Source organism: Mustela lutreola, chromosome 2 (genome assembly GCF_030435805.1).
Source record: "Mustela lutreola isolate mMusLut2 chromosome 2, mMusLut2.pri, whole genome shotgun sequence".
Classification (NCBI taxonomy): Eukaryota; Metazoa; Chordata; class Mammalia; order Carnivora; family Mustelidae; genus Mustela; species Mustela lutreola.
This window is the reverse complement of record NC_081291.1, coordinates 210,426,563-210,451,765: the sequence shown is the minus strand read 5'-3', so window position 1 is coordinate 210,451,765 and position 25,203 is coordinate 210,426,563. Positions and strand designations below refer to the sequence as shown.

Below are 25,203 nucleotides of genomic sequence, written 5' to 3'. Positions count from 1 at the left end.
ATCTTTAAAAATAAAAAAAAATTAAAAATTACTTTTTCATAAAATACAGATCACCTTTATGCTTAGATTATTTTTAAAATGGAAAAAGGCAGTACAAATTGACATTATAAATCTAATACTAATTTTTCAAAAAGCAGTGTCACAATCAGAGAGTTTAAATTTCCGATTAAGAGCTCCATGTCTAATTTTTCGTTAAAATGAGCACCAAAACAATATTTAAGACTGCAATTATTTTTGTCAGTCCCAAAGAGAACAGGTCACTGGGTCAAACCTTTCACACTGTGTGTTTCTCAGGATAGAAATTCCACTGCATACGCTCGTTACAAGGAAAACATCCTATCATCAAATGAATGAGAAACCATGGCCTGCCTGGAGTCAAATTGCTTCTTTATTGTAGGTTTTCTGAGACACTTTTATATGTTATTGTGCAGTATAGATTTCCAAAAAGAAATGATCCTAAGCAATGTTTCCTAAATGTACTTGACCACTGCACTTCCTTTTGTGTGTGGCATCTCATGGGTAACTTCTGTGCACACACAGATTGGTAAATACTACTCTGTCAGAGCTGTGAACTCACTTCCATTTGTTCTGGCTTCAGACAACAGCTCTCATCTTTAGCAGCAATATTTCCTTTTCAGCAAGGAGAAATAGCAGAAATGGCGGGGGAAGAAAACTAGACAGTTGTGATAAAGTGTATTACATGACTTCAAGAACTACAAGTTGTGAATTTGACATATTCCATTCATTTAATGAGTAGAAAATGAAATTTGAGCCTTTTCCTATGAATATGTGTCATTTAAATGAGGTGTTACAAGCTTAAAATCTAACTGTTCTCAACAGATGTGAGAGCAATCACAGAATTTCATAAAAGTATGAATCCTTTAAGCAATATTCCTGGTTTCTGCCTGAAATCTGCAGTTGAATAGGAGATGAGCCATTCCTCTAAGGTGTTAAGGTGCTGGCAGCCTGAGGAAAGTGAGCCTTTAAGAAAGAGTCAGTTTGGAAAGTGCTTGGGGATCATGCACCACGATTGTCAGGAGAAAGGAAGCAATCACTGCTGAAAAGGCTGAAAGAGGAAATCAGGCAGTCTCTATGTACCTCAACAACCACCCTCCCTCTCTCCAGCACTCTCATAAGCCTCTCTGACATGGCATACTACTATTCCAAGTATGCCAACATACGATACTAAGTATGACAACATATTACTTCATTAGATGAGGTGTTAAGGCAGAAAGAAGAGACTCAACTCAATTGAATAGTCATTGTTCGGGGACAATGGACTCTGCCCAAATCAAGACATTTAGTCCCAGCAGAAGGCAAGGATCCATAACCATCATCCCTACCCTCAAAGGCTGGTTAGACTCCCAGCTTGTGTTTTTACACCAAAATGAATTCCCCAAATATGCACTGGATTATATGTTATCAAAAGAGAAGGAAGAGTTCACCTCTCGCTGGAAGAAACAGAAAAGACTCCACACTGGAGGGGACAAAGAGTGGGCTTCTTGTTCTGTATGAGATAGCGGACTTCTTTTAGGAATAGATTCCTTTTCTATAATCTCTCACCACTCTACGGGAAGCTCTGCTGATGGCATGCACCAAGTGCTCCCATCTTTGTGTCCTCCACTGTTGCCACCGTAATCATAGATATCAATAGATGGCAAATAGCATTTGATGAATTGAATTAAATTGAATATTGAATATCACTAGAATAGATTACCTTTGGCTTTGGATATATATGTTTTTTCCTTTTTTAATGTGCAACTCAAATTTATTAAAAGAAATTACTGGCAGCATGTGTTAAACTGCCCGTCACCCATAGCCCTTCCCTTAACTGGCCTTTCCCATAACTGTTACCATCTGAAGTGTCTCGGGAATTCCTTACTCTAAAACATACTGTCATTCCTACTGAATTCATGCAGCTCTCTGAAACATCACAGAGAATTGGGATGTGGTTCTTGTATCAGGGGTGACATCAAACCCCATTCCCTTTCTTCAAAGAATGCCAATATCTGAAGACACTTTTAGAAGTTTTGGGCAACAGCTAGACCACTGAGGCTACAGCTTTGTCCTTAATCAAGACTACATGAAAGGTAAAAATTCAGCTACTCCTTGTTCATTCATTCTCCATTAGGTCAAAGAACACCTACTTCCCATCCAAGTTCATGTAGCATGAAATCTTTACCAAGATTATATCAGTCTCCAAAAGTAAAACAAGAAGAGGTGAGCTGAATGGGAAGGAGAGTTTTATCTAAGGGAATCTTAGAATATAAATGTGTAGCCTTGAAATTAAAGGTGCAGTAAATATAGGCTTATAGTAAATTGCTTATGATGTAATAAACTAGAATTATGGATGTGGCAATAAAGAGAGGCAATATAATACTGTATATTTAAGGAGCAGCCATCAGCAAAGGAATAGATCAAATTGCCATCTTGTTTTCTGTTGATAGCTTCTGGAAAGGTTATTATTCCCCAGGAATGCAAAACAGGAGTCAACACTATTGAGCTTTCCATTTCTTGATTTCCAGCTAATAGTTTTACCCTTCTTTCCTGGATGACTTCGCAGTTTGTCACAATGAGTACAGAACAGCTAGTTAAGGGAGGAAGAGAGGTTTATTAGAATATGTGTAATAACAAAGCTTGACCCTGTCATATAAAGACTAAGACAGGAAAATGTAATTAACAAAGAAATCCAGTGTGTTGTGTAATAGAGTTACTTGCTTTATTTGCCAAATCAAGGCAGAGAGCTAAAGGTTGTTAATTGAAATATTAAATAAAGTAACATTTTACAAAGGAGAATTACGGCAATTAAGAGCATCCACTACTGAAATTTTCTTAAGACAGTTGTGATACTGTATTTTTCCTGCAGTAACAAATGGCAAAACAGTGTGTGGCTTAAAAACAATAGATTCCTATTCTTTCACAGCTCTGGAGCCCAGAAGTCCAAAATCAAGTTTTTAACAAGGTCCAACTTCCTTTGAGGGCACCAGGGAAGACTAACCTCCTCAAGCCCCTGGTGGATCCAGACACTCCTTGGTGTCTGACTCTATCATTCCCATCTCTGTTCTCCATCTAGTCTTTCCTGGGTGATGTCAACCCAGGCTTAGGGCTTTAAATACCACCTAGCCATAACCTTTAGTGATGACTCCCAAATCTCTAGCTCTAGACCAGACCTCTCCCATAAAATCCAAGCCAGTACAGGTGACCTCCTAGTTGACATCTACGTTCAGAGTTGTAATGAACAGCACACAGTACTTATGCTCTAAATCAAGAACCCACTCTTTTTCTTCAGAAATTTCAGACTAAAAGCCTGATGTCATTCTTGATTCTCTTCTTCATGCTTACAGTTGAACCGCAAGTCCTGCCAGATCGACCTTCAATTTTTATTTAGAATTTGGCCAGTTTTTGCCATACCTCCACACTGCTAATCTACACCAAACCTTCATCATCAGTTATGTCAGTCATCACAGTGCCTCTGGTTATAGTCATCTGATATTTATGGTGGCTTTGGTAACAGATCTCCGCTTTTTCTCTTGCTTCTCTCCTCACTTCAGGCCATTTGTAATACAGAAATTGGGTGAGATTTAAGAACCCAGTGCCATGTGTGTCTCCTTTGTTCTCACATGACTACCAACTCACAATATTTCTGGTGTGGACATTTCTGGTCACCAAATGGGTAGGAGTTTTCCCATACCAAGCAATTCTCTTTGATATCAGCTACGTATCCTACAATTAATCTCAATTCTGAAACTGCCTAATTGGAGACAGTATTAATGACGTCACAGGATAAGGACTCAGTCCCATGAAACTGTTCTGCCCCTTTAGATACCAATTGCTAGTGGGTCCCCAGGTTACCCACAACTGCTGCCTAATTCAGTTGCAAGTCAAAGGTTTCTATGACTTCCCCTTCCTTGGATTTGATAATTTGCTAGTGCAGCTCACAGAACTCAGGGAAACACTTATATTTGTCAGTTTATTAAAGAATACAGATGAACAACCAGATGAAGAGATATGTAGGGTGAGTCTTAAAAATGGTACCAAACACAGGAGCTTCTGGTCTCATGGAGCTGGGATATGTCACCCTCCTGGTATGTGGATGTTTTCACCAACTTGGAAGCTCTCCGAACCCCATCCTTCTGGTCATTTATAGATGCTTCATTACATAAGCATGATCGGTGTACCCATTGGCCATTGGCTATTGGTTTTACCTCTAGCCTCTCTCCCCATCTTGGAGGTCAGAGGATGCAACTGGGAGTTCCCAACCCTCTAATCATATGGTTCTCTGATCTGGGCAACCAGCACCTTAGGTGGGAATCCCAAATCACCTCATCAACATGACAAAAGACAACTTTGTTGCTCTTGTCACTTAGGAAATTCTAAGGGCTTTAAGATCTCTGCATCAAAAGAGAGAATGGAGACCAATAAATATTTTTTATTATAGATTACAGTGTCACATAGGGTGATCCTCTTGAAATATGTCTCTACTCCACTCAAAACCCTCCAGTGACTTCCTATCTCACTCAGAAAAAAATCCAGGGTCTTACTATGGCCTATAAGGCCCTCTGTGATATCTCTAATCCACCCCTATAACTGCCCTAAGCTCATCTTCCACCAGCCCAAGCCAGACTCACCCACCTTCATTCTCATAGCTTCTCAAAATTAACACCGTCCGTTCACACCTTAGAATACCGGGTTCCCTCTGACTGGGATGCTCGTCTCTCCGTATCTTCAGGACAGTTTCCTCATTGTCTGCAGGTGCTTACTTCAAAGTTATGCTCTCCATGAGATCCTTCCTGGCCTCCAACCCTAACATGTCAACGCCCTTCTTCCTTGATCAGCCCCCCTTCTACCATATAAACTCTAAAAGTCAAATTTCTGTCTATTTTGTTTACTGTTGTATCCCCAGCACCAGGTAGAGTGTCTGGCTTGTAGGAGGCTGGCATTTTATAAATAAATAGTTAAATGAGTGAATGAATTAGTAAATGATAATAGGAGTTCTCAGTAGAGTCATAGACATGACACACACAATCAGTTGAAGTAGAAAAAAGAAATTAACCTAAATATATATAAGGATATAAGGCTATTACCTTTCTGAATGGTATTATTGTAAATGTATTATTAGAATACAGTCACCATTACAAGGTAAGTCAAGTCAGGACAGTGTGTTCCTTTTACAGAAATGAGAGTCAATGTTCTATTTTCATGTTTGTTTGTTTGTTTGTTTTTTTCTGTCTCATTATGGATTCCCTGGTACACCGGACCTTTGTTTTTCTTAAATTCCTTTTCGGAGAAGGGGGCAAATCTCATGCTTCCCATTCATCATCCAGCACAAGCTGTACCTAGAGGGAGCAGGGGTGGACATAGTAGGCAAGAGCAGAACTGCTTTTCTTTTCATTATGTGCCTGAAACAAGGGCCTCCATTTCTACCAGGTTATAGTCACACTGAGTTTGATGGGGATACCTCCCCGCTTTACAGAAAGCTAGTGACTTCCCAGTTCTCTTTTGTCAGGGTTAAACACAGATTTTGTCAGGAAAAACATATGTATACTCCAGAGTCATACCGAATAAATGCTAAGTGAACGGAGTTAAAATGTCTTTGGATGAACGTGATGACATGAAAGCACATGAGGAAGCAGGTTATAAAATACCCTTGGAACCTGAAAAAACTCAGTTAATCAATCAATCAATCAATCAATCAATGGGACCTAGAGCCAAGCTGGGTCCTTTTCAAATGCAGATGACTTCTGGACTACATCCCTTGACATTATGATTGTGTACAGATGGGATGGGGTCAAGGAAATGTTTGGAATCCATTACTTTGGGTTTACCTTAGGTATCTTTTCAAACAGCCCAACAGTCAGTCTTAGCCTTAACTTTGCTTCTGTCTAAGCCCTGACTCCCTTTTACCTATATTGATCATGTTTTGGACCCAACAGTAGGTGGGTTTGTGATTCTGACCAAATTCTCCTGGAAGTCTCGAAGGAATTATGTGACACAAAATCACCAGTTCTCACTTGCACTCCCTGTGCCTACCACTATCCCTTATTAAAGGCAACCTGTTATTTGTGCAGGAGGTAGCCATCTCTTGTTTCCATCTATTTCTACATGATCACAAAACAAAACTGCCTGTCTTAGCCTGACCTTGTTGGTACAGGATCTACCCAACAAAGAGAGAAGCACACCTGTGGTGATGGAACTCTGCTATCTAATTCTGTATTGAGATTTCAAGTGAGTTTTTTCTCCGCTTACCTTAAACCACTCTACGATAAATTTAGAATCCTGTTGGAAGAGAATTTTACATACATAGATATGATTTCCATTAAAATTGTCCATTTTAAATTTCAAAGCCTATGGGGGAAGAAGAAGGAGGAGGAGAAAAAGGAGCAGGAGGAGGAGAAGAATATCTTAGCTCTGGCTGCTGTAACAATCTCACAGACCTGGTGTTAAATAGACACTTAAACAGCAGACACTTATTTTTCACAGTTCTGGAGGCTGGAAAGTCTAAGTCAAGGCATTAGCACAGCTGGTGTCTGGTGAAGGCCTCCTTCCCAGCTTGTAAACAGCTGTCTTCTCTCCTCTTCTTTTACATGGAAGGTGAAAGAGAGAGATTCATTGACCTTAGCAGAAAAGGGAAAGGGGGACAGGGCAAAGGGAGGGGAACATCAGACAAGAAAGAGGAACAAAAGAAGGAACCAGGTAGGAATTCCTTCTTTTGAAACCATGGGACCCACATGTAAAAATGACTGAGTCCAGAAGTTGACTACATGGAGACCCAAAGACTTGATGCCTCATTGACAATGAATCATGGAACACTACATCTAAAACTAATGATGTACTGTATGGTGACTAACATAACATTAAAAAAAAAAAAAAGGAAAAAGAAAAAAAAGAAATGTCTAATTGACAAGCCCACACTCACAAGTTAAATAAAAATCATGCACATGTCTCTCTACTCCTATGAAAGACTCTGCAATTCAGTGTTGTCTAATCTGAAGTTATGAGGAGGAGGAGAGAGGAAGTGACTAACGCTTATAAGCCTGCTCCCTTAGGAGGGACTGGAATGGCTCCCATCAATAACTGTCCTGTCTCTATCAGATTTCACGTCCCTGGAACTTCCTCCGTTCTCAGTATGCCTCACTTCACTGCAGGTCTTTGGTATTCAGCAGCAAGCCTTCCTGAGGGAAAAAGGAGAGTGTGGTGGGACGTTGAGCTAATGACAACATTTATAATGCTTGTTGGATGCCAGAAAGAAAGAAAATTGCCCCAACATGACAAAACAGAGTTCACCTACACATGACATACACATAATAAAACACATACATATAATAAAAACACTTCTCATTCTCTTAAACTCAGGAACATTCAGCTTTATGTAAAAAATAACTATGTACCAAAGAGTAATTTTGAGGTAAGCAGGCAGTTCTATAACAACTGTTAATTCTTCTTTATCCATGTGTACTAATACTAACTTAATTCTGGGAGATGATTGAGGTTTCAGGGCACCATCCATGCATTAGAACATTTCCTTTACAGAGAAATCCTCTAAAATAAGCAAGCAAGTATTATATACCCACACTTAGAGATGAAAGACATCAGAAATAATTTGATAAAGTGAAAATACATATATATATAAATCAATTATATATAGTTCTCTATATGATAATCATGTGACCTAATTCCCTATAATAAACATTGTGTTATATTTAATGTATTTATTAAATAATGATATATAGTATAATATAAAATGTATTTTAAAATCTATGTATAGATTGGAGGGTCAAGCACCTCAATTTGTCACAAACAAGGCTTGGGGACTTTGAATAAGGTAGGCAACGCATGTGTGTCTCAGTTCACTTCTTCATGCATAAAAAAAGAAATACTACCTCCTATATGGAATGTAATAGGGCTTAAATGAAATATCACCGAAGAACTATTTCATAGTAACTTTCTTCCAAATATTTAAAATTCCTTCTTGAAGAGGAACTAGGTGGACCCAGGTCCAAATTTCAGAACTTCTGATTCCCATTCTGGGGTGTATTTCTTCCTACCGTCTGCTTATGCGGATGATTGGTGCTTACATTTGAGCCGAGGACTGATTGACTCCTACATAGCTACAGGCTGAGCATCGTAAGAGACTTTGATCTCCAGAAAGATGGTGATTCTGAACAAGATACATTCTCTTCCTAAGGGTTCTCACCTTGTGCTTGAGAAGATAAACAGATTTTTTTTTAATGGTAATCTTTATTGTGAAGGGCCTAACACCAAGGACTTTCTGAACTTAAGTCTGGGCTATTCTAATTGTGGATCAGCTTGATGTCTCTCTTCTTCTTTTATCTGAGCTTATCACCTCACTGTGGAGCACACACTTAAAAGTCCTCAGAAAAACAGAGAGTACCTCCCAAAGGACTTTGCTTACCACTGAGAAAAAATCAAAACAAGAAAACAAAGTCACCGAAGAGCAAAATTTTTCCTAACATGGATTTCAGAATGAGTGTCCAGTAGGAATCTGTAGATAAAGGTTAGCATGGCCTCATACCATAGTCACACAATGTTCAACTCTGGTCTCTCAGAGAACAGGGAAATGATTTCTGCATGAATATCATCAGCCCAAAAGCCAGAGACATTTCCAAAAGAAGCCAAAGTAGTTCCTTACAAATCTTCTCAGCTTTTGCAACCTGACATTGTAACTGATTATTCAACAGAGAAAGTCAGTTGAGCAGGAAATTGCAAAATAATAATAATTAATTTTATAATTAATAAAAATTATAGATGTATATTTGTTTACTAGTCTTTCAAAATAGGATCAAAGTCCTTTCTTTGATTTATAGTTTGCTAATTAGAGTTCTTTTCCTAAGAATACACATAAATCATACAGGTGCCTGTGACCTATATTTGGAATTTTCAGTTTTAGGTTTTTGTTTTTGTTTGTTTTTTGTTTTTTGAGCATAGAGAGAACTTGAAGCACTTGCAAATCAATTTGGCATAGCCGAGTTTGGGAAAAAAACCTACATCTGACCTTTGGTAAGGAGTCCCTCAAGGATGAGGGCTAGTTACAAGAATTCAGCATTTCACCGGTTCCAGTTAATGTTTTATTCAGGGGAGATGAGGAGTGTTGGTCAATCAAGGAATAAGATAAGTGCAGGTCAGTTAAGAGAGCCTCTACTGTGTGTCCTGTATCTATTGATAATCCCGGGACAACTCTTTTTAAGAACATTAAGAATGCACAGTTAATGATACTCCAATTACCTCTATTAACATCACCATGGCAAGCAAAGTCGGAGCTGAATTCTCCAATGAGGCTTTAAGCACTGGTGTTTTGTACTGCTGCTCCTTTGGAGATGCCCCAGTTTGAGGTATCAAAATTTTAGTGCATGTTCTCTCTTAGGGGAACAACGCGTCTTTGGAGACAGGATGCAGGATTGCTTTGAGGCGAGACCACAACAGTTTCTCAAAACAAAATGAACAAAAGTTCTTTGTATCTGCCTGTGTACTTTGGGAGGGACTGGAATATGACCCCAGAAATCTGAGCCAGAGAAAAAGGAGAAATGTTTTTTATTTTGAAAAACTTAGGTGTATGTATGTCTCATTTTGACCCCACTCAGCTCTCTGACTGATTTTTCTAGAGTCAAAAAGGTCTGCTTTTGAATCGAAAGAGCTTCATTCTGAGGAAGGATTGTCCTGCCAGATACAGCTCGAATTTATGTTTCAGTCAACCAGAGCTTGATTCATGTCCAAACTGTAGAAAATGACCCTCCACCACATTGTCTGTTATACTGGGCGTGGTACTAAATATTTGGATACATTGGCCATCCGAGAGGTGACAAACAGTCCAGCTTTGGATTTGAAACGTTAGACATACGTATGAAGACCTGTTTATGGGCGGGAGACATGTGCCGACAAATTTTGACAGTGGATTTGGAATCTGTTCTGACCATCACTAGGTTTACTTGGTGTGGCGGGGTTGGGGGCCGGGGGGCTTCTGTGTGATCACTGATATGCTTCTTTTAAAAACTACACAGGAATGATGTGACTAATGCTTCTCATGCATCTCTTTTGCTTCCACAGGAGGGATTTTTGAAACTGTGGAAAACGAACCTGTTAATGTTGAAGAATTAGCATTCAAGTTCGCAGTTACCAGCATCAACAGAAATCGAACCCTGATGCCTAACACCACATTAACCTATGACATCCAGAGAATTAACCTTTTTGATAGTTTTGAAGCCTCGCGGAGAGGTAACTATTTTCACATTCTTAAAAGCTTCTTTGGGTGATGTGTCTGCTCTACAAGTCACCTTTTCTGCTACCTGCCCTTTTTCATAGTGGACGTCTTTGTGTAAATGGGTTGTAGGAAATCTCGGTCCTCGATGTCACTGTCCAGTGCAATCTGAACTATCCTAATGGATGTTGGCCTAGCTATGCTTTCTGGGCCATTCTGATTAGCTCACCCTTCAGTGCCCTCTACTCTATGATTAACTGGTTCAGCTGTGAACAGAAAATGTCAAGCTTGATCTGTTTTTCCTTCCTGAGCCTGAGATACCACCATGAAATTGTACAGTGCAGTCAAATAAAACTTGGTAGAAGGTCATATCCACCGAACATGTGGAAAAGCCCACAGCACACATAATTCACATCCTAAATTTTAACAGGTTATAAACTACTAGGTTTACCTAGCGTTCTTCTCAACTTTGTTCATTTAAACTGGTTTCCACAATATCATAGAAATGTAAAAATTAAACCAATGAGACAATCTCTGCATTTTTTTTTTCCTGGTTCTCTTTTTCTTCCAAGTAGAAGACAAGATCCTACAAAATAATCTAATTTGTATATAGGCCAGGCTTCGAGGTCTCTGTCATGGAAAGAGCCACTGGGATTGTGGGGTTTGTTTAGACATCCCCCAAATACTTCCAAGACAACTCTGGAGCATAGTCACATTCAGTACACTTGAAACTTGGCCTCTAACCAGGGAGGTGTTGAGACTCCATGCAGGTGTTGGTGTGGAAACCAAGGCTGCCCCATACCCCCAAGTACAGGGGGCTCTTTCCTTCATAGAGGAATGTTCGCCCCAAATAAATGGAATGCAATGAACACCGTGTTTATGTCGATTGCCAAGTAACTAATACTGGTGTTTCCACATAGAATTACCTCAGGATCATAAGATGTGTGCACTTTACATACTCTTCTGCAGGATTGTTAGTTTTCTTTATAAGCAAAAGGTAAAACTTGTTTCGTAGGAGCGCAGATTAAAAGCATATGTATAATGATTCTTTTTTTTTAATTTTTTTTTAATCTATGGTGCAACCTGAGTGTAAGCACATTTTCTTTTTAAAGCTGGGGGAAGTTGCAGATACTACATAAGTCAGAGGTGCCTACGAACAATTAATAAAAATTTCTATTTATACGGTACTTTGAAGTTATGGTCACATGAATTATTTCTGTGGGTGAGATCTTGCTTTTTCTCTGCCTCTCTCTGTCTCTTGTCTCTGTTTCTGTCTTTGTCTATCTCTGTCACTCTGTATTTCTGTTTCTCTGTCTGTCTCTGTCCTGACTGTCACGCATGCAAACATTGCTGCGCAAATACCTTAGAAAGGCAAACACATTTAACAACAACACTTCAACCCACATAAAATTGAAAGCTTTTTTATAGTCTCAAGTATCTGCCATACTTGTAAATTAAACACCCCAAAGCTTCTTAAAATGGGTAATTTGCTGGCAAGCAGAATTCAAAAAATTGATTTTCTGTCAAGTCATATTAGCATCCCTGAACTAAATATTAGCAGGAATCTTAATCCATTGCCCATGTTAGACAGAATAGCAGTTCATGTGCTCTCACGCTCTCATTTTATCTTACCAGTGAAAACATATCCAGAAAATAAGCTTCTGAAGACAATGGCAATTTATGCTTACAGCTCTTAATGCAGAAAATTATATGTCTTCATACGTCAGGTAGCAATTCAGTAAAAAGAGCACAGTATCAGAAAGTTTTCCTCGTGAATGACTGTCAACATTTACAGTTACATAGATATTTGCAATACAGCTTTCAAAATTTCATTTATTATTTTTTCTCATAATTTTAACAAATTATATATATATAATTCTTCTACTTATAAATTTTATTATTTAATTCAAATATTTAATCATCTCTTGGCAGTCCCAAATTCCTTTAAATTAATATTAAAATATAAACTTGAAATGCTTTTAAACTTACACATAATGCCAGCATAAATTTATATCAACATGAAATTAGTAGACACTATTTTACATGGTTATAGAGGATAATCAGTCCTATCATTCTGGAAGGGAATTTGCTTAATATGTATCAAGTAACTTAAAAATATCATACCATTTAATTATAGCTAAAAATCTACTCTAAGAAAGCATATATGTGTGTGTATATATATGTATGTATATATACACATTATAGCACTTTTAATATTATAGCACTTTTCTTAGTTCTTATATTTTTCTTTCATGTATGTGTGTGTACAGATACACATACATATACAATATAAGAACTAAGAAAATATACACATACATATACAATATAAGAACTAAGAAAATATAAGAACTAAGAAAAGTGCTATAATATTAAAAATGCTATAATATTAATTATAAATAACAAAAATTAAGAGCAGCTTAAATGTTCAATAGCATCAGAAATAGTTAAATAATGACATGTCCATAGGATGGACTATTCTACAGATGAGAAAAATATACTTCTGAAGACTTTGAGGAGACTTGGGGGAAAGGTGTGCTTTTAGTATTATATTCAGTGTTAAACGAAAAAAGCAATGTATCAAACTGTATCTGTATAATGACTTAATTTTTTATAAATTGGAATACCAAAGTACAAATAAGTATTTTCCCAAAGGTGATGGAATTACATCTTTTTTTTCCTTTCTTACACTTTAAAATATTTTGAATTCTTTCAATGAATGTATAAAATCTTATAATGAGAAAAATAAATACATTTTATGAACTCATTTTTAAGTACATATTGACTTGATTTTGTTAGACTACATGTTGGCTAATGTTGAGGTAGGGAGAGGCCTGACCTTAGCTGGTCCCCTGGGCTCTGGTACAGACCCTGTGGCCCTGACTCATTTCACTCTATGGTATTAGTGGGTTGGACCAAGTGGCTTCTAAGAGCCCTTTAAACTATGCTCTGCTATTTTTCTATAATTAATTAATTAGAAATCAATATCACTTGATATTCTTTAGCAGTTTTTCGATAGCCTGGAAGTCATTTCTGAGTTTTGGGAAGATGGAAACTAAAGTACTTTGCAGCCATCCAGAGAATCTTTTGAATTCTCAGACCACCTTAATACCCTCATTGACAACCAGCCATAAGACAGAAGTTCACTCACATGAAATTCACTTGGGAAATGTCTTGTAGAGCAGCTCTGAGCACCCCTGGGTTACGCCATGCCAAGCAAGGGATATAGACCCCATCTGATTGAAAGTAATGGTGTGACACTAGCCACTCATTTTTGATTGCCCAGAATTGGCCCTGAGATGTGTTGTTAATCAGGTCCACATTACTATCTTGGGGATATTGGAAGTTGGATTAAGCATATTTTCTCAACGTACAGATGGAGAGTGGAGAAAAATTTCTAATAATGAAGATAAAAAGAGGGATCATGAAGGAAAGATGAAATTCACAGCTCTCTCTCTCTCTCTACCCCTTCCCCCGCCCTCCCTCTGCACCCCTCCTTGTCTGTGGCGACTAGCCTGTGACCAGCTGGCTCTTGGTGTGGCTGCCCTCTTTGGCCCGTCCCACAGCTCCTCTGTCAGTGCCGTGCAGTCGATTTGCAATGCTCTCGAAGTTCCACACATACAAACTCGCTGGAAACACCCCTCCGTGGACAACAAAGACTTGTTTTACATCAACCTGTACCCAGATTATGCAGCGATCAGTAGGGCAGTCCTGGATCTGGTCCTCTACTATAACTGGAAAACAGTGACGGTGGTGTACGAAGACAGCACAGGTATGGCACTTGCGCAAGACCTCACCTGACCATGTCGGGTCTGAACAAAGGGAATCCAGGTGTTCTAGAAACATTAACTCATCAGATGGAATGCATGAAAATGAAGCTAACGGGGTATTCTAATTTAGGAATTTCATGTGTCACCATGTCCGATTCCTTTGGATCTTTCTATCGTCATACTTGGGGGATTTGTTTTTGTTTTATTTTGAACTTTTAATTATATTACACATAGGACTGAGATGAGAGATAGAATTTTATTATTTTATTTTTTGTGACTGTATTTTTTATTATGTTCAGTTAGCCAGCATGTAGTTCATCATTAGTTTTTGATGCAGTGTTTGACAAATATCACCATACTGATATATGTAGTAATCTAATCAGAATATTAGGGTCACCTGGGTGGCTCAGTGGTTTAAGCCTCTGCCTTCAGCTCAGGTCATGATCTCAGGGTCCTGGGATCGAGCCCCACATCGGGCTCTCTGCTCAGCAGGGAGCCTGCTTCCCGCTCTCTCTCTGCCTGCCTCTCTGCCTACTTGTGATCTCTCTCTGTCTATCAAATAAATAAATAAAAATCTTAAAAAAAAATAATATTAAAGATGTGATCACACTTCTCCAACTATATTAAGACTGTGACAATGACTCCATTCCTAAAATAATGCAAAGTTGGAAAATGACCATGAAGTATGCTTCCAACTTGCTAAGGAACTATGTAAATGTTATATATTAGACAAGTTTCTAAAGTAGGTTAACCAAGAGGAATCTAGTTAGAGGTTATATTGATAAAACTGACCTTTTCATAGGAAGAGGACTAAGAACCCCCAGAAAACAACCTCAAATAAAGCTTTCCTTGTTCCACTGCTTATTTTAGGATGCAGAACAGAACCCTGATGATTAGAGCCCCCATCTCTCTAGGCACTTTCTCCCATTCGCCTGCATTTCAAGTTTCTTTTCCTGGCATTTTCCTTTCTACCTTCTAGTCATATTTTGAAGTTTGTTGGAGCTGAGGCTACCTTTTATACAGTTAAATTGCCATGCTGGTGACTCTCCTTTGTCAAGATCTTCTAATTTGAAGCTATTCACCAACTTGCCCTTTTCATCTCCATTAACTCTGGCACTCCATTAACCCATTAACCTTCCTTACATATCCCCAACTTCAGCTGACTCTTACTGAGTACGGTTGATATAAAATGTTACATCAGTTTCAGGTAATTCAACAAGTTTATATCCTATGCTATTCTCCCCACAATACAGCTACCATCTCTCACCATACAATGCTTTTACAATGCCCTTGACCATATTTCTTATGTTGTGCCTCTTATTCCTGTGAGTTATTCATTCCATAATGGGAAGCCTGTACCTCACTCTCCCCTTCACCCATTTTGCCCATCTCCCCACCCATCTCCCCTCTGGCAACCTTCAGTCTGTTCTCTGTATTTATGGGTTTGTCTGCTCTTTTGGTTTGCTCCTTTGTTCATTTGTTTTGTTTCTTTAGATTCTACATATAAGTTAAATCATATAGTCTCTGTCTGACTTATTTCCCTTAGCATAAGACCTGTTAGGTCCATTCAAGTTGTCACAAATCTCATTCTCTTTATAGCTGTGTAATATCACAGTATTTATACCATACCTTCCTAATCCAGTCATCTGTCAGTGGACACTTGGGTTGTTTTCATATTTTAGCTATTATAAATACTGCTGCAATAAACATAAGGGTACATGTATCTTTTTGATTTAGTACTTTCATTTTCTTTGGATAAATACTCAGTAGTTGTACTACTGGATCATATGGAATTCTATTTTTAATTTTCTCAGGAATTTCCATGCTGTTTTCTATAGTAGCTGCACCGATTTACATCCCTACCAATAGTGCATGAGGGGTCCTTCTTTTCCACAATTTAACCAACACTTACTGTTTTTTGTCTTTTTGATACTAGTCATTCTGACAGGTATAAGGTGATATTTCATTGTGGTTTAGACTTTCATTTCCCTGGTAAAGAGTGATGTTGAGGATCTTTTCATGTGTCGACCATCTGTATGTCTTCTTTGGAAAAGGGTCAATTTAAGTCTTGTGCCATTTTTAATTGGATTAAAATTTGGTACTGAGTTGTATAAATTCTTTATATATTTTGGATATTAACCCTTTATCAAATATTTTGCTTGCAAATGTCTTCTCCCATTCAGTAAGTTTCCTTTGGTCCTGGTAATGGTTACTTTGCTGGGCAGACGTTTTTTGTTTTTTTTTTTTTTGGTGTAGTCCCAGTAGTTTATTTTCGCTTTTGTGTCTTTTACCTGATGAGATGTATCATGAATATGTCCAACTCTTCTTTTCTGAAGCTGGCCTCTTACTATGCATGATCCTCCACACAACCCCTAAGACAGTGAGCTCCCTCATTCTGCATGATCACAGTCAAATATTATTTCTTCCTTCAAGTCCTCTGAGACCACCAGTTCTCAGTTCAATAGCACTTTAAAAATATAAGCATTATATTATATGTTTCAATTATCTGTTTGCACATCTAAAAGACTAAGAATTCCTAAACATTGGACTTTTATCCTATTCATTTTTATAATCTGCCACCTAGCACAATTTTGGCATATAGGAAAGTACTTAGTAATAACACTTAAGAATAAAACTTTTTACTTTTTTGCATATATTTCCTCCAAGAACTAAAATTAGCTCATTTCTTGATCTACACATTAGGGAATAAGGTTAAGAAAATTATCAGTGAAAATTAATAAAGCAAAGCACTTACAATATTTTTTAATAGTATTTCATTTTCCACTGTCCTTTTCACCAAGCAATAGTACGTTTTACTTCTTGGAGTATGAATAGTAAGCCTTCTCTATTTTTCACTAAACTTTGGTTCCATTTTTAAACTGTCAGATAAAAGTGACTGTTTTGGCTGGAAATACGCATTTATATATTTTCTTATACCTCATCTCATTTTAGAAAGAAGTGAAGGTAGGTGATTGGATATATAACTTATAAATGTTACATTCAAAACAGTCTTACAGAGAAGAATAAGCCACAGGCAGTCATATTCTTAAAGCTTCACTTGCTGCTGGGAAGAAGAAACATACTATCAAGTGAATTGCACAGCATATTTAAAAGGTCTTGGGATGGGGTGCCTGGGTGGCTCAGTGGGTTAAAGCCTCTTCCTTTGGCTCAGGTCATGATCTCAGGGTCCTGGGATCAAGCCCCACATCGGGCTCTCTGCTCAGCAGGGAGCCTGCTTCCTCCTCTCTCTCTGGCTGCCTCTCTGCCTACTTGTGATCTCTCTCTGTCAAATAAATAAATAAAATCTTTAAAAAAATAAATAAATAAAAAATAAAGGGTCTTGGGATGGAATATTGTGATGTGTAGGGGTGGAAAAGTTTTCTCTTCCTCCCTTCTGGATCTTTGGCTGCTCAAGCAATTAAACTGACACGAGACAGATTAACAGGAGTAAAGCAAACAAAGTTTAATAAGATGTATACCACCTGTAAGGATGGAAAGACCCAAGAAAACTTAAGTCACTCTCTGAAATAGCCAAAGCCATCACTTCAAATATCATCTTCTGCTAAAGACAGAAGATGTTGGGGGAGGGGAGTCAGTTAAGGGAGGTTATCAGGAAAAGCACAGTGAACAAGGATCAGGTTGTTATGCATATTTAAATCACTGCCTTCTCCTTGGAGAAGAATTTCTAGAGATTGAGTCATGCCCCTCTTCCTGGTAGAGAGAGGACACACCCTTACAAATGAGGGTTTCCCTTACACGTGTAAACATCTCTTATAAAAGGGCAACATCCACTCAGATTTCAGGGCTTCATCTGTGTCTGCTGTTGCTTAAATACAAACATCTTGGGGCACCTGGGTGGCTCAGTGGGTTAAGGCCTCTGCCTTCCACTAGGGTCATGATCCCAGCATCCTGGGATGGAGCCCTGCATGGGGCTCTCTGCTCGGCGGGGAGCCTGCTTCCTCCTCTCTCTCTCTGCCCACCTCTCTGCCTACTTGTGATCTCTGTCTGTCAAATGAATAAATACAATCTTAGAAAAAGAAATAAAATAAACATCTTATATTAATCCCCAAAGAGACCCATTTTGGACTGGCAAATTCTGCTCCCCTTCAGTTATAAATGTAAGTGTAATTATATCTTCCATGTCGCTTACCTTTGTAAATAGAGAACTGCACAAGTTAATAAAGTCTCACTGTTTCTTATTATGTAGTACACTCGATAGTACAAGTTTTTCTCACTACTTCTACAACTCCAGCAAAGTAGGGCCATCCAAAGGGAAAGCAAATTAATGAATGTTATCAAAACTTTTAGATTTAATTTAAGAACTCAACTAATCTGTTACAGATTTCAAATTGAATTTAGGCAAAATATAATTTGTAAAAGGATAACGCAAAAATTGATGTCTTAACCAACCTTCTGATTTCAGGTGAGCACTCATTAAGTGATGGGAATTTTGCACAGGAGGACACTCAAATTACCATTTCTATCATTTTTTTTTACAGGAAACTGAAATCTGCTTTCATCCCTATTAAGTTCACCTGAGCCCTGTTGCTCAATACATACTTGCTAAAGTTGAAAATCCCAAATGAGTCTGTATGTTATGCATTAAGTTAGAAATGATTCATGTTAAAATGATTTTGCCCACAAGAAATTAAAAATGTAAATGAATAATCAATTGAGCTATTAAATTGGAAGCCAGAGAGTAAACAGGTCAACTGAGATCAATAAAAGTAGACATCTTTTGCCTTTGAGTGGGTTTAATACTGCTTGACTCAGGGTTTTGGTTGCAGTAATTATCAAGCCATAAAAAGGAGAAAACTTAGTAAACCTGAAGGAAAAGAAAGGACTTAGGTGTGCTCAGCACCCACCCTCACACCAGAATTAAGTACCCATTAAAGAACACTTTATTGGGATTTGTTTAGGAGTTTGTTAAATAGTCTGAAGCCAGCACAGATGTCTGGGGGACCAAATGGCCCATGACTCCCATTGAAGTCAAGGGGAGTACTGTGCTTGTCTCTAAGGACAAAATTCAATTCACTAAATACTAGCAAGCAGAATTCTGTCCTCTGCAAGTGAGAATGTAGAAAGACCCTGGAGAACTGTTGGGGGAGTGAAGTTCTGTTTCGCTTCATCTCTCTCTCTCTCTCTCTCTCTGCTGCCTGGATGTTCTTCCCATTAGTCACCTACTTCTCTCTGATTCCCACATTCAGAGGTGACCTAAGGCAATGAGAAATGGCTGCTCATTGGTCATCCCTTCTGCTTCATTAGACCCGTGGTAGAATCCTGGCTTCTATCCCTCATACACATCAGAAAGAACTGAGAAGCTGAGCAACAAATACAGTGTGGAGGATATTCAGCAGTCTCTGCTTTTTCAAGGCCAATCTCAGTGAATTGTAGCCACAACTAGTGGACTAGCAAACTTTATTCTCTAAAGGGCCAGATAGTATATAGCTCAAACTTTATGGATCATAGGGTCACGATGACTTCACTCGGCCAACTTAGCAAGAAAACAGCTATAGGGAACATGCAAATGAACAAGTATGGTGTGTTCTGATAAACCTTTTTTTATTACAAACAAGGAGGCCTGTGCAATAGGATCAGTATGAGAGGGGAAGAGTAGTGGGAAAGTAGGTCGGAGAAATGCACCGTATCAAAAATGGTGGATTTTACAGACCACAGGGAGAGCTTCTGCTTTCATGAAATAGGAAAACCATTGGACAGTTAAAGCAGAAGAGTGACATGATCAGGTTTACATAATAAAAAGATCATTCTGGCTCTTGTATGAATAATACAGGCAGGCAAGGGTAAAAATGGGTAGCTTCCAGAAAAAAATCAAGACAACTGAGGAAGGTAAATAAAAGAGGAGGAAGGAACTGTCAGTTTCTAGAAATATTTCAAATGTTGAGCTAGCATAATGCCCTGAAGAAGTGGAGGCTGGCTGAGAGAGAAACAGAGGAGTCAAGTGTGAGTCTAAACTTTCTAGCTGAGCCCGTGGAAAGAGTTAACCTCATTTGAGGTAGAGAAGGTTATAGATGGAACTACTTTGGAGGAATAAGGATGATAGCAGGAGTTTGTTTAGTCATAAATATGTAAGTTTGAATTTGGAATATCTACTATATTCAAATGAAGGTGATGAATAGGCAGCTAATATACAAGTCTGGAGTTCAAAATGTGATGTGAGGTGGAGAGACAGATTTGAGAGTCCTCAGCATATAGATGAGACTAAATAAGGCCATCAAGGAAATGCGTTCCAGCCAGATGCCTCTAGCCCTGCGTTCACAACACATAGTCTTCAAGAGATTTTTTTTTTTTTTTCATCCATGGTTGCCCTAAGTCATTTTTCCCAACATAGCAGAGCCATGAGATTCCTAAAACACAGCCTACAATAAAGAACTATTAACTATCATTTGAAATATTTTCTCGAAGATTTAGGAAGAGGATTAATTTGAAATAAGGTTAACATACATAAAAGTGTTAGTGACTGGAAAAACAATAATTTCAAGGAGAAAACACAAGAGAAATGACAACCACAAACATCACAATAACTAAATTCTTGAGTTCTGATTATGTGGTATACACTCTTTGAAATAATTTATACAATTAACTCAGTTAATGTGGTCAACAGCTCTTGTGGCTGTATGGCTGAATTTAATAGTGACTTGGATTTATTATGTTTATTACCTTTCCCTCCATCTTCCCATAGAAAACAGAAAGAATATATTGTCCAGAACCAAGAATTTTAACAGAAGCCTAAAATTCTGATTTGAAGAAAATTAACATTTTGCTATAAGTGTTGTCCAAGCCAAAATGAAAGATATTCAGTAAGCAATCAGTGCCAAATAAAACAATAAGTCAATCTTTTCCCTTTCAGCAATCACAGCTCACCCACTGTGTTATGATGACCATTCTTGCTAGCCAGAACTCTTCTGATACCCTCCCATAATTCCACCTGAAACAGCTGAGGGAATAGAAGTCCTTTCACTCCGAACCAACAAGATAATAAATTATAGCTCTTTTTTTCCCTCTATCCTCATCTTTTCTACCCTTCTTATCCACCCACTCCAGTCCTCTGCCCAGAACCCTATTCAGATGTTCAAAATTCAATTTGGATATTGCACAGAGGTATATTATTTTTAGCTACCATTGATATCAGCAAGAGTTCAAGACTGAAATACTCTGGTTGAGCTAACTGCAACAGAGTTCATCTCAAATATTTTGACTAGATTCTTCTTTGAGGTTCTTTGATCAAGGGACACAATTTTTCTTTTGGGAAGTCTCTGCCTTTTTTTTTTTTTTTTTTTGGATGCACTTTTGAAAAATCATATGTATGAAGATCTGCACTTAAAAGTGCTATATTTCCCCCAGGTAATTCACTTACTTACCGGACTCCATTTCTCAGTTCTGATTTTTCCTTACCTCTGGAGGATACATAGATCCCCTTAAGAATCCTATTAGATTTGGGTATATTAATATACCAACAAGTTTGTGAAATGCCATTTTACATGTTTCTAAGTACAAATGAAGAGGAAATTCCCATTTAAAATGTAGGATCTTCTCTGTGGGTCCCAATGGTTTATTGCATTCCTTTTTATGGCATCAACCCCACTGAAGTGGTTTAATGAACAGGGAATAGGATTAAGACTCAAGAAAACCTAGGTACTTTCCTTTTAAACTAATTCTTATTAAATATAACTAAGCTGTCCAGAAATGAACTGGGCTGCAGCATGAGGTGGAGAATTTCTCAAAAAGAGAGGTGTTCAGCAGCTGCTGTGCGGGGAGGGAGGGGGCGCTGGGGGGAATCATGCATCAAGCAGGGGTCTGACCTTAAGTTCCCTTCCAGTTCCTGGCATCTGTGACTTATTTTTAGGGCCTACCTAAACAATTAACCTCACTGTGTCTCACTTTTCTTAATGTAAAATAGTACTGATACCTTTTCACCTCGAAGGTATATTCTGAGGTTTATGAAGATATTTAGAAGGCACGTAGCATCCTTCCTAAAAGGGGTGATGTCATTAGCAGCGTTTATTATTATTTAAGAAGAAGACATGGGAAATTTTAAACCCTCACTGGAAATAGCAGCTTTTTTTTTTCTCCTCCATATGCTCCACCTGTTCCCAGAGTCACTCCCTGTGCATGCAAATCAGCATTTTTCTGTGTCATGTCTGAGTGCACAAGAGTGGATAGGCGGCCAAAAGTAGTGTTTAGAATTGGCCATTTGAACATTTTTGAAACTTATCTCCGTATGCAGAGCCCAGCTCAAACTCATGTGAAATAAATAGGCTCCTTGCTCTGAAGTGCTTTTAAAACCAAAGATGTGGTTTCCAATTACATTCCAGGGGGTGGGAGTGGAGGAAAGAGGCTCTTATGGTGTTATTTTCTATCTCCATGTTTACTCTTTTTATTTAGCAAGATGTGAACTCAGAAAAAAGATGCCAGAAAGGTACAATGAACACCTATATGCCTTTCATCTACATTCAGCCTGTAATCCATTGGCCACATTTGTTATAGTGCTCTGTGATTCTCTCCATATAAAAGAATTACTACAACAATAAATAATAATAGTAATAATTAATAGAGTTGTTGAACCATTTGAAAGTAAGTGACAGACATCATGATCTTTTCACCCCTAAATGCATTAGTACGCCTTGCCTAAGAACTAGAGCCCTCTTGGTTATAGACGCACTGCAATTACCAAATACAAGAAACTTAACACTAATACAATACAATTATATACAAATAGGATAATAGTTCTTAAAGAATGCTCTGCATAGATGACAGAGTCTAGGGGAGCAGGTGTTTGCTGGCCAGAAGGACTCATTGCAGGTTGTGCTAAACAACTGTGGCTTTCCCAAGGACCAGAGGGCACCATGGTTTCCCTTCCAGCACATGGCTTTTGCCCAGGCACAGCCAGAGCCCGCTGTGCTGCTCTTGACCAATGGTGTTGTGGGCCCTTTGGCTTTTTTTACCCAGATGAAAGGAACTCGGAGCCAAGCTACCAACTCCCCGCCCTCATAGAAGTCACCTGTGCCCAGGTACACCTCATGCCCTCTCCCCACAGGAAAAGGCTGATGGAGTTTGTTGGATCTGCACTGATCTCTCTCTCTCTGATCTCTCTCTAGGTAGAAAGATGATAAAGAGATGATATACACACACCATATTATAGTTTCTCTAACTGACACAATAATTGCCCTTACAGGTTTTATTTTTAGTTTTTTGGTTTTTGTTTTTATTTAACCCAGGATCACTCATTGAATTTAGTTGTCATCTCATTTTACTCTCCTTTGGTTCAGCCTTCCTTTGCCTTTTGTGACCTCAACATCACCAGCAATCTGTGTTTCTAAGGCTAGACGGTGAGGTAAAAAGATTGAGTGCTGGACTCACAGGCAACAATTTTAAACTCTTGGTTCCTACTATCTTTACGACCCTGACAAGTTGCTTAACCACTCTGAGACTCAGTTTCCTTGTTGTAAATAATGAAGTCAGTAAAGCTTACTTCACAGAATTGTTGGAGGATTAACAACTATGAAAGTCCAGATCAGTTTTATTCCAGAATGTCCCTCAGTTGGGTTTGGTTGTCTCCTCAACTGCATTTTATTTTTCAAGTCCCTCCACCATGGTGGGCTAGAAAGACTACAACCATCACCAGATTTGCATGGTCCTGTCTGTCCTCTGCAGCTGGAATCCCATCCTGGGAGCAGTGGGTCACTCAAGGCTAGCTTCCAAACACAGGAGGACCATTAGCCAAGTTAGGAGTGGTGCCTAAATCAATTTCCTTTCCCTTTGCTTAGCAAATAAATTTTAACTTCACAATGAACTGCAAGTAATTGATGGATTGCTGCAAAGTGCAAATAAACGGGAAGCTTTCTCTAATTTTTTTCTTCTGGTGGAGGTGGAGGGGACTTTTAAATTATAAATTCTACAATGTTTGCTAATGAAGGCAGAAAGGCTTTTTTTTTTTTTTTTAAGCAAACAATTGCTTTGGGAAGAGAAATGCAAACCCCACTGCCCCACCCTCATTCTTCTCCCCACCACTTCATCTGTAATCTTCAAATCTGCTGAGCTCTTCCTTCCCGAGGCCAATTCACCTGCAAGCAAACTGAGAAAATGAGGAACTTAGTAGTGAATATTTCCAAAAGATAAATTTAGACCAATTAGAAACTGGTCTTTTGTACTGAGTTGTTCTCCTTTCTCCTCTATTGGTATTAAAAATAGCTCTCTTTGGGGAAACAGTGGTAAAACTGCATGGTCACCTTTTTTGAGGAGGAGAGAGCAAAATGTCTATTCATGACCTCATTTGCCAACTAAAGGTTGAATGCCTTATGCTAGTGCAGAGTTTTCTTTCTCTCTTTTATTGACCCAGATACTTACTCAGATAGCTACTTAGTCCATCATTCAGTCAGTTAGTTGACCTGAAATCCCCAAGTCAAGAAGGATTACTGATTTGGTAAAAAGAATCGGAGACTGGGAGTCAGAAGGTAGACCTGGCTTCAAGGTGTGGGCTTAATGACCTGAATAAGACCTTAGCATCTTGAGCAGGTTACTCCATCAGCCTCTATCAGCCTCAGCTCATGATTTATAAAAATCGAGTAGTAATTGATACTCATCGATGTCACAATAATTGATGGGATAAAATCCTTTTATGGGCTTTTTTTTTTTTTTTTTTTTGCTTTTGCTTTTTATACCACTTTATTCCAGTCTGAGGATCTCAATATAAAACTAAACACTTACTAATTCTGAATTACTGTAAATTTACAAGTTCTGCTAGCGGTTCAACACTTAAATAAATTAAGTCATCTTGGACACATGGTATATTTTGTGTAATGAAAATACCTGAAACAATTAGGACAATGTGCTGAGCTGATCAAAATGAAATGAACGTTGGAAAACAAGGCTGCAAGATTATTACTAAAATATTGCAATACTTATGTTACAAATAACCAGAACATTGTTTATTATGGTTCTGGAAGAACTGAAACCCCATACCTTTCTTTTTTTTTTTTTTTAAGATTTTATTTATTTACTTGACAAACAGAGATCAAAAGTAGGCAGATTGGCAGGCAGAGAGAGAGAGGGAGAAGAGCAGAGACCCCGATGCGGGGCTTGATCCCAGGACCCTGGGATCATGACCTGAGCCAAAGGCAGAGGCTGAAGCCCTTTCTTAAAGCAAGATGGGTTCATGTCCCACACTCTGGGTTTAGCATGGGGTTTGGCATATAATGAGCATCT

General features: G+C 38.4%; 1 protein-coding gene across 5 annotated transcripts in view; it reads left to right on the top strand.

Annotated features, from left to right (window-relative positions):
- GRIK1 (glutamate ionotropic receptor kainate type subunit 1) overlaps positions 1–25,203 on the top strand; it is a 394,644-nt gene that overhangs the window by 241,663 nt on the left and 127,778 nt on the right. For all 5 annotated transcript variants that reach the window (XM_059164562.1, XM_059164564.1, XM_059164563.1 and 2 more), the window contains exons 2-3: positions 10,063–10,230; positions 13,725–13,982. In XM_059164562.1, coding sequence (XP_059020545.1) covers positions 10,063–10,230; positions 13,725–13,982 — 426 coding nt within the window. The remainder of the gene's footprint in view (positions 1–10,062; positions 10,231–13,724; positions 13,983–25,203) is intronic.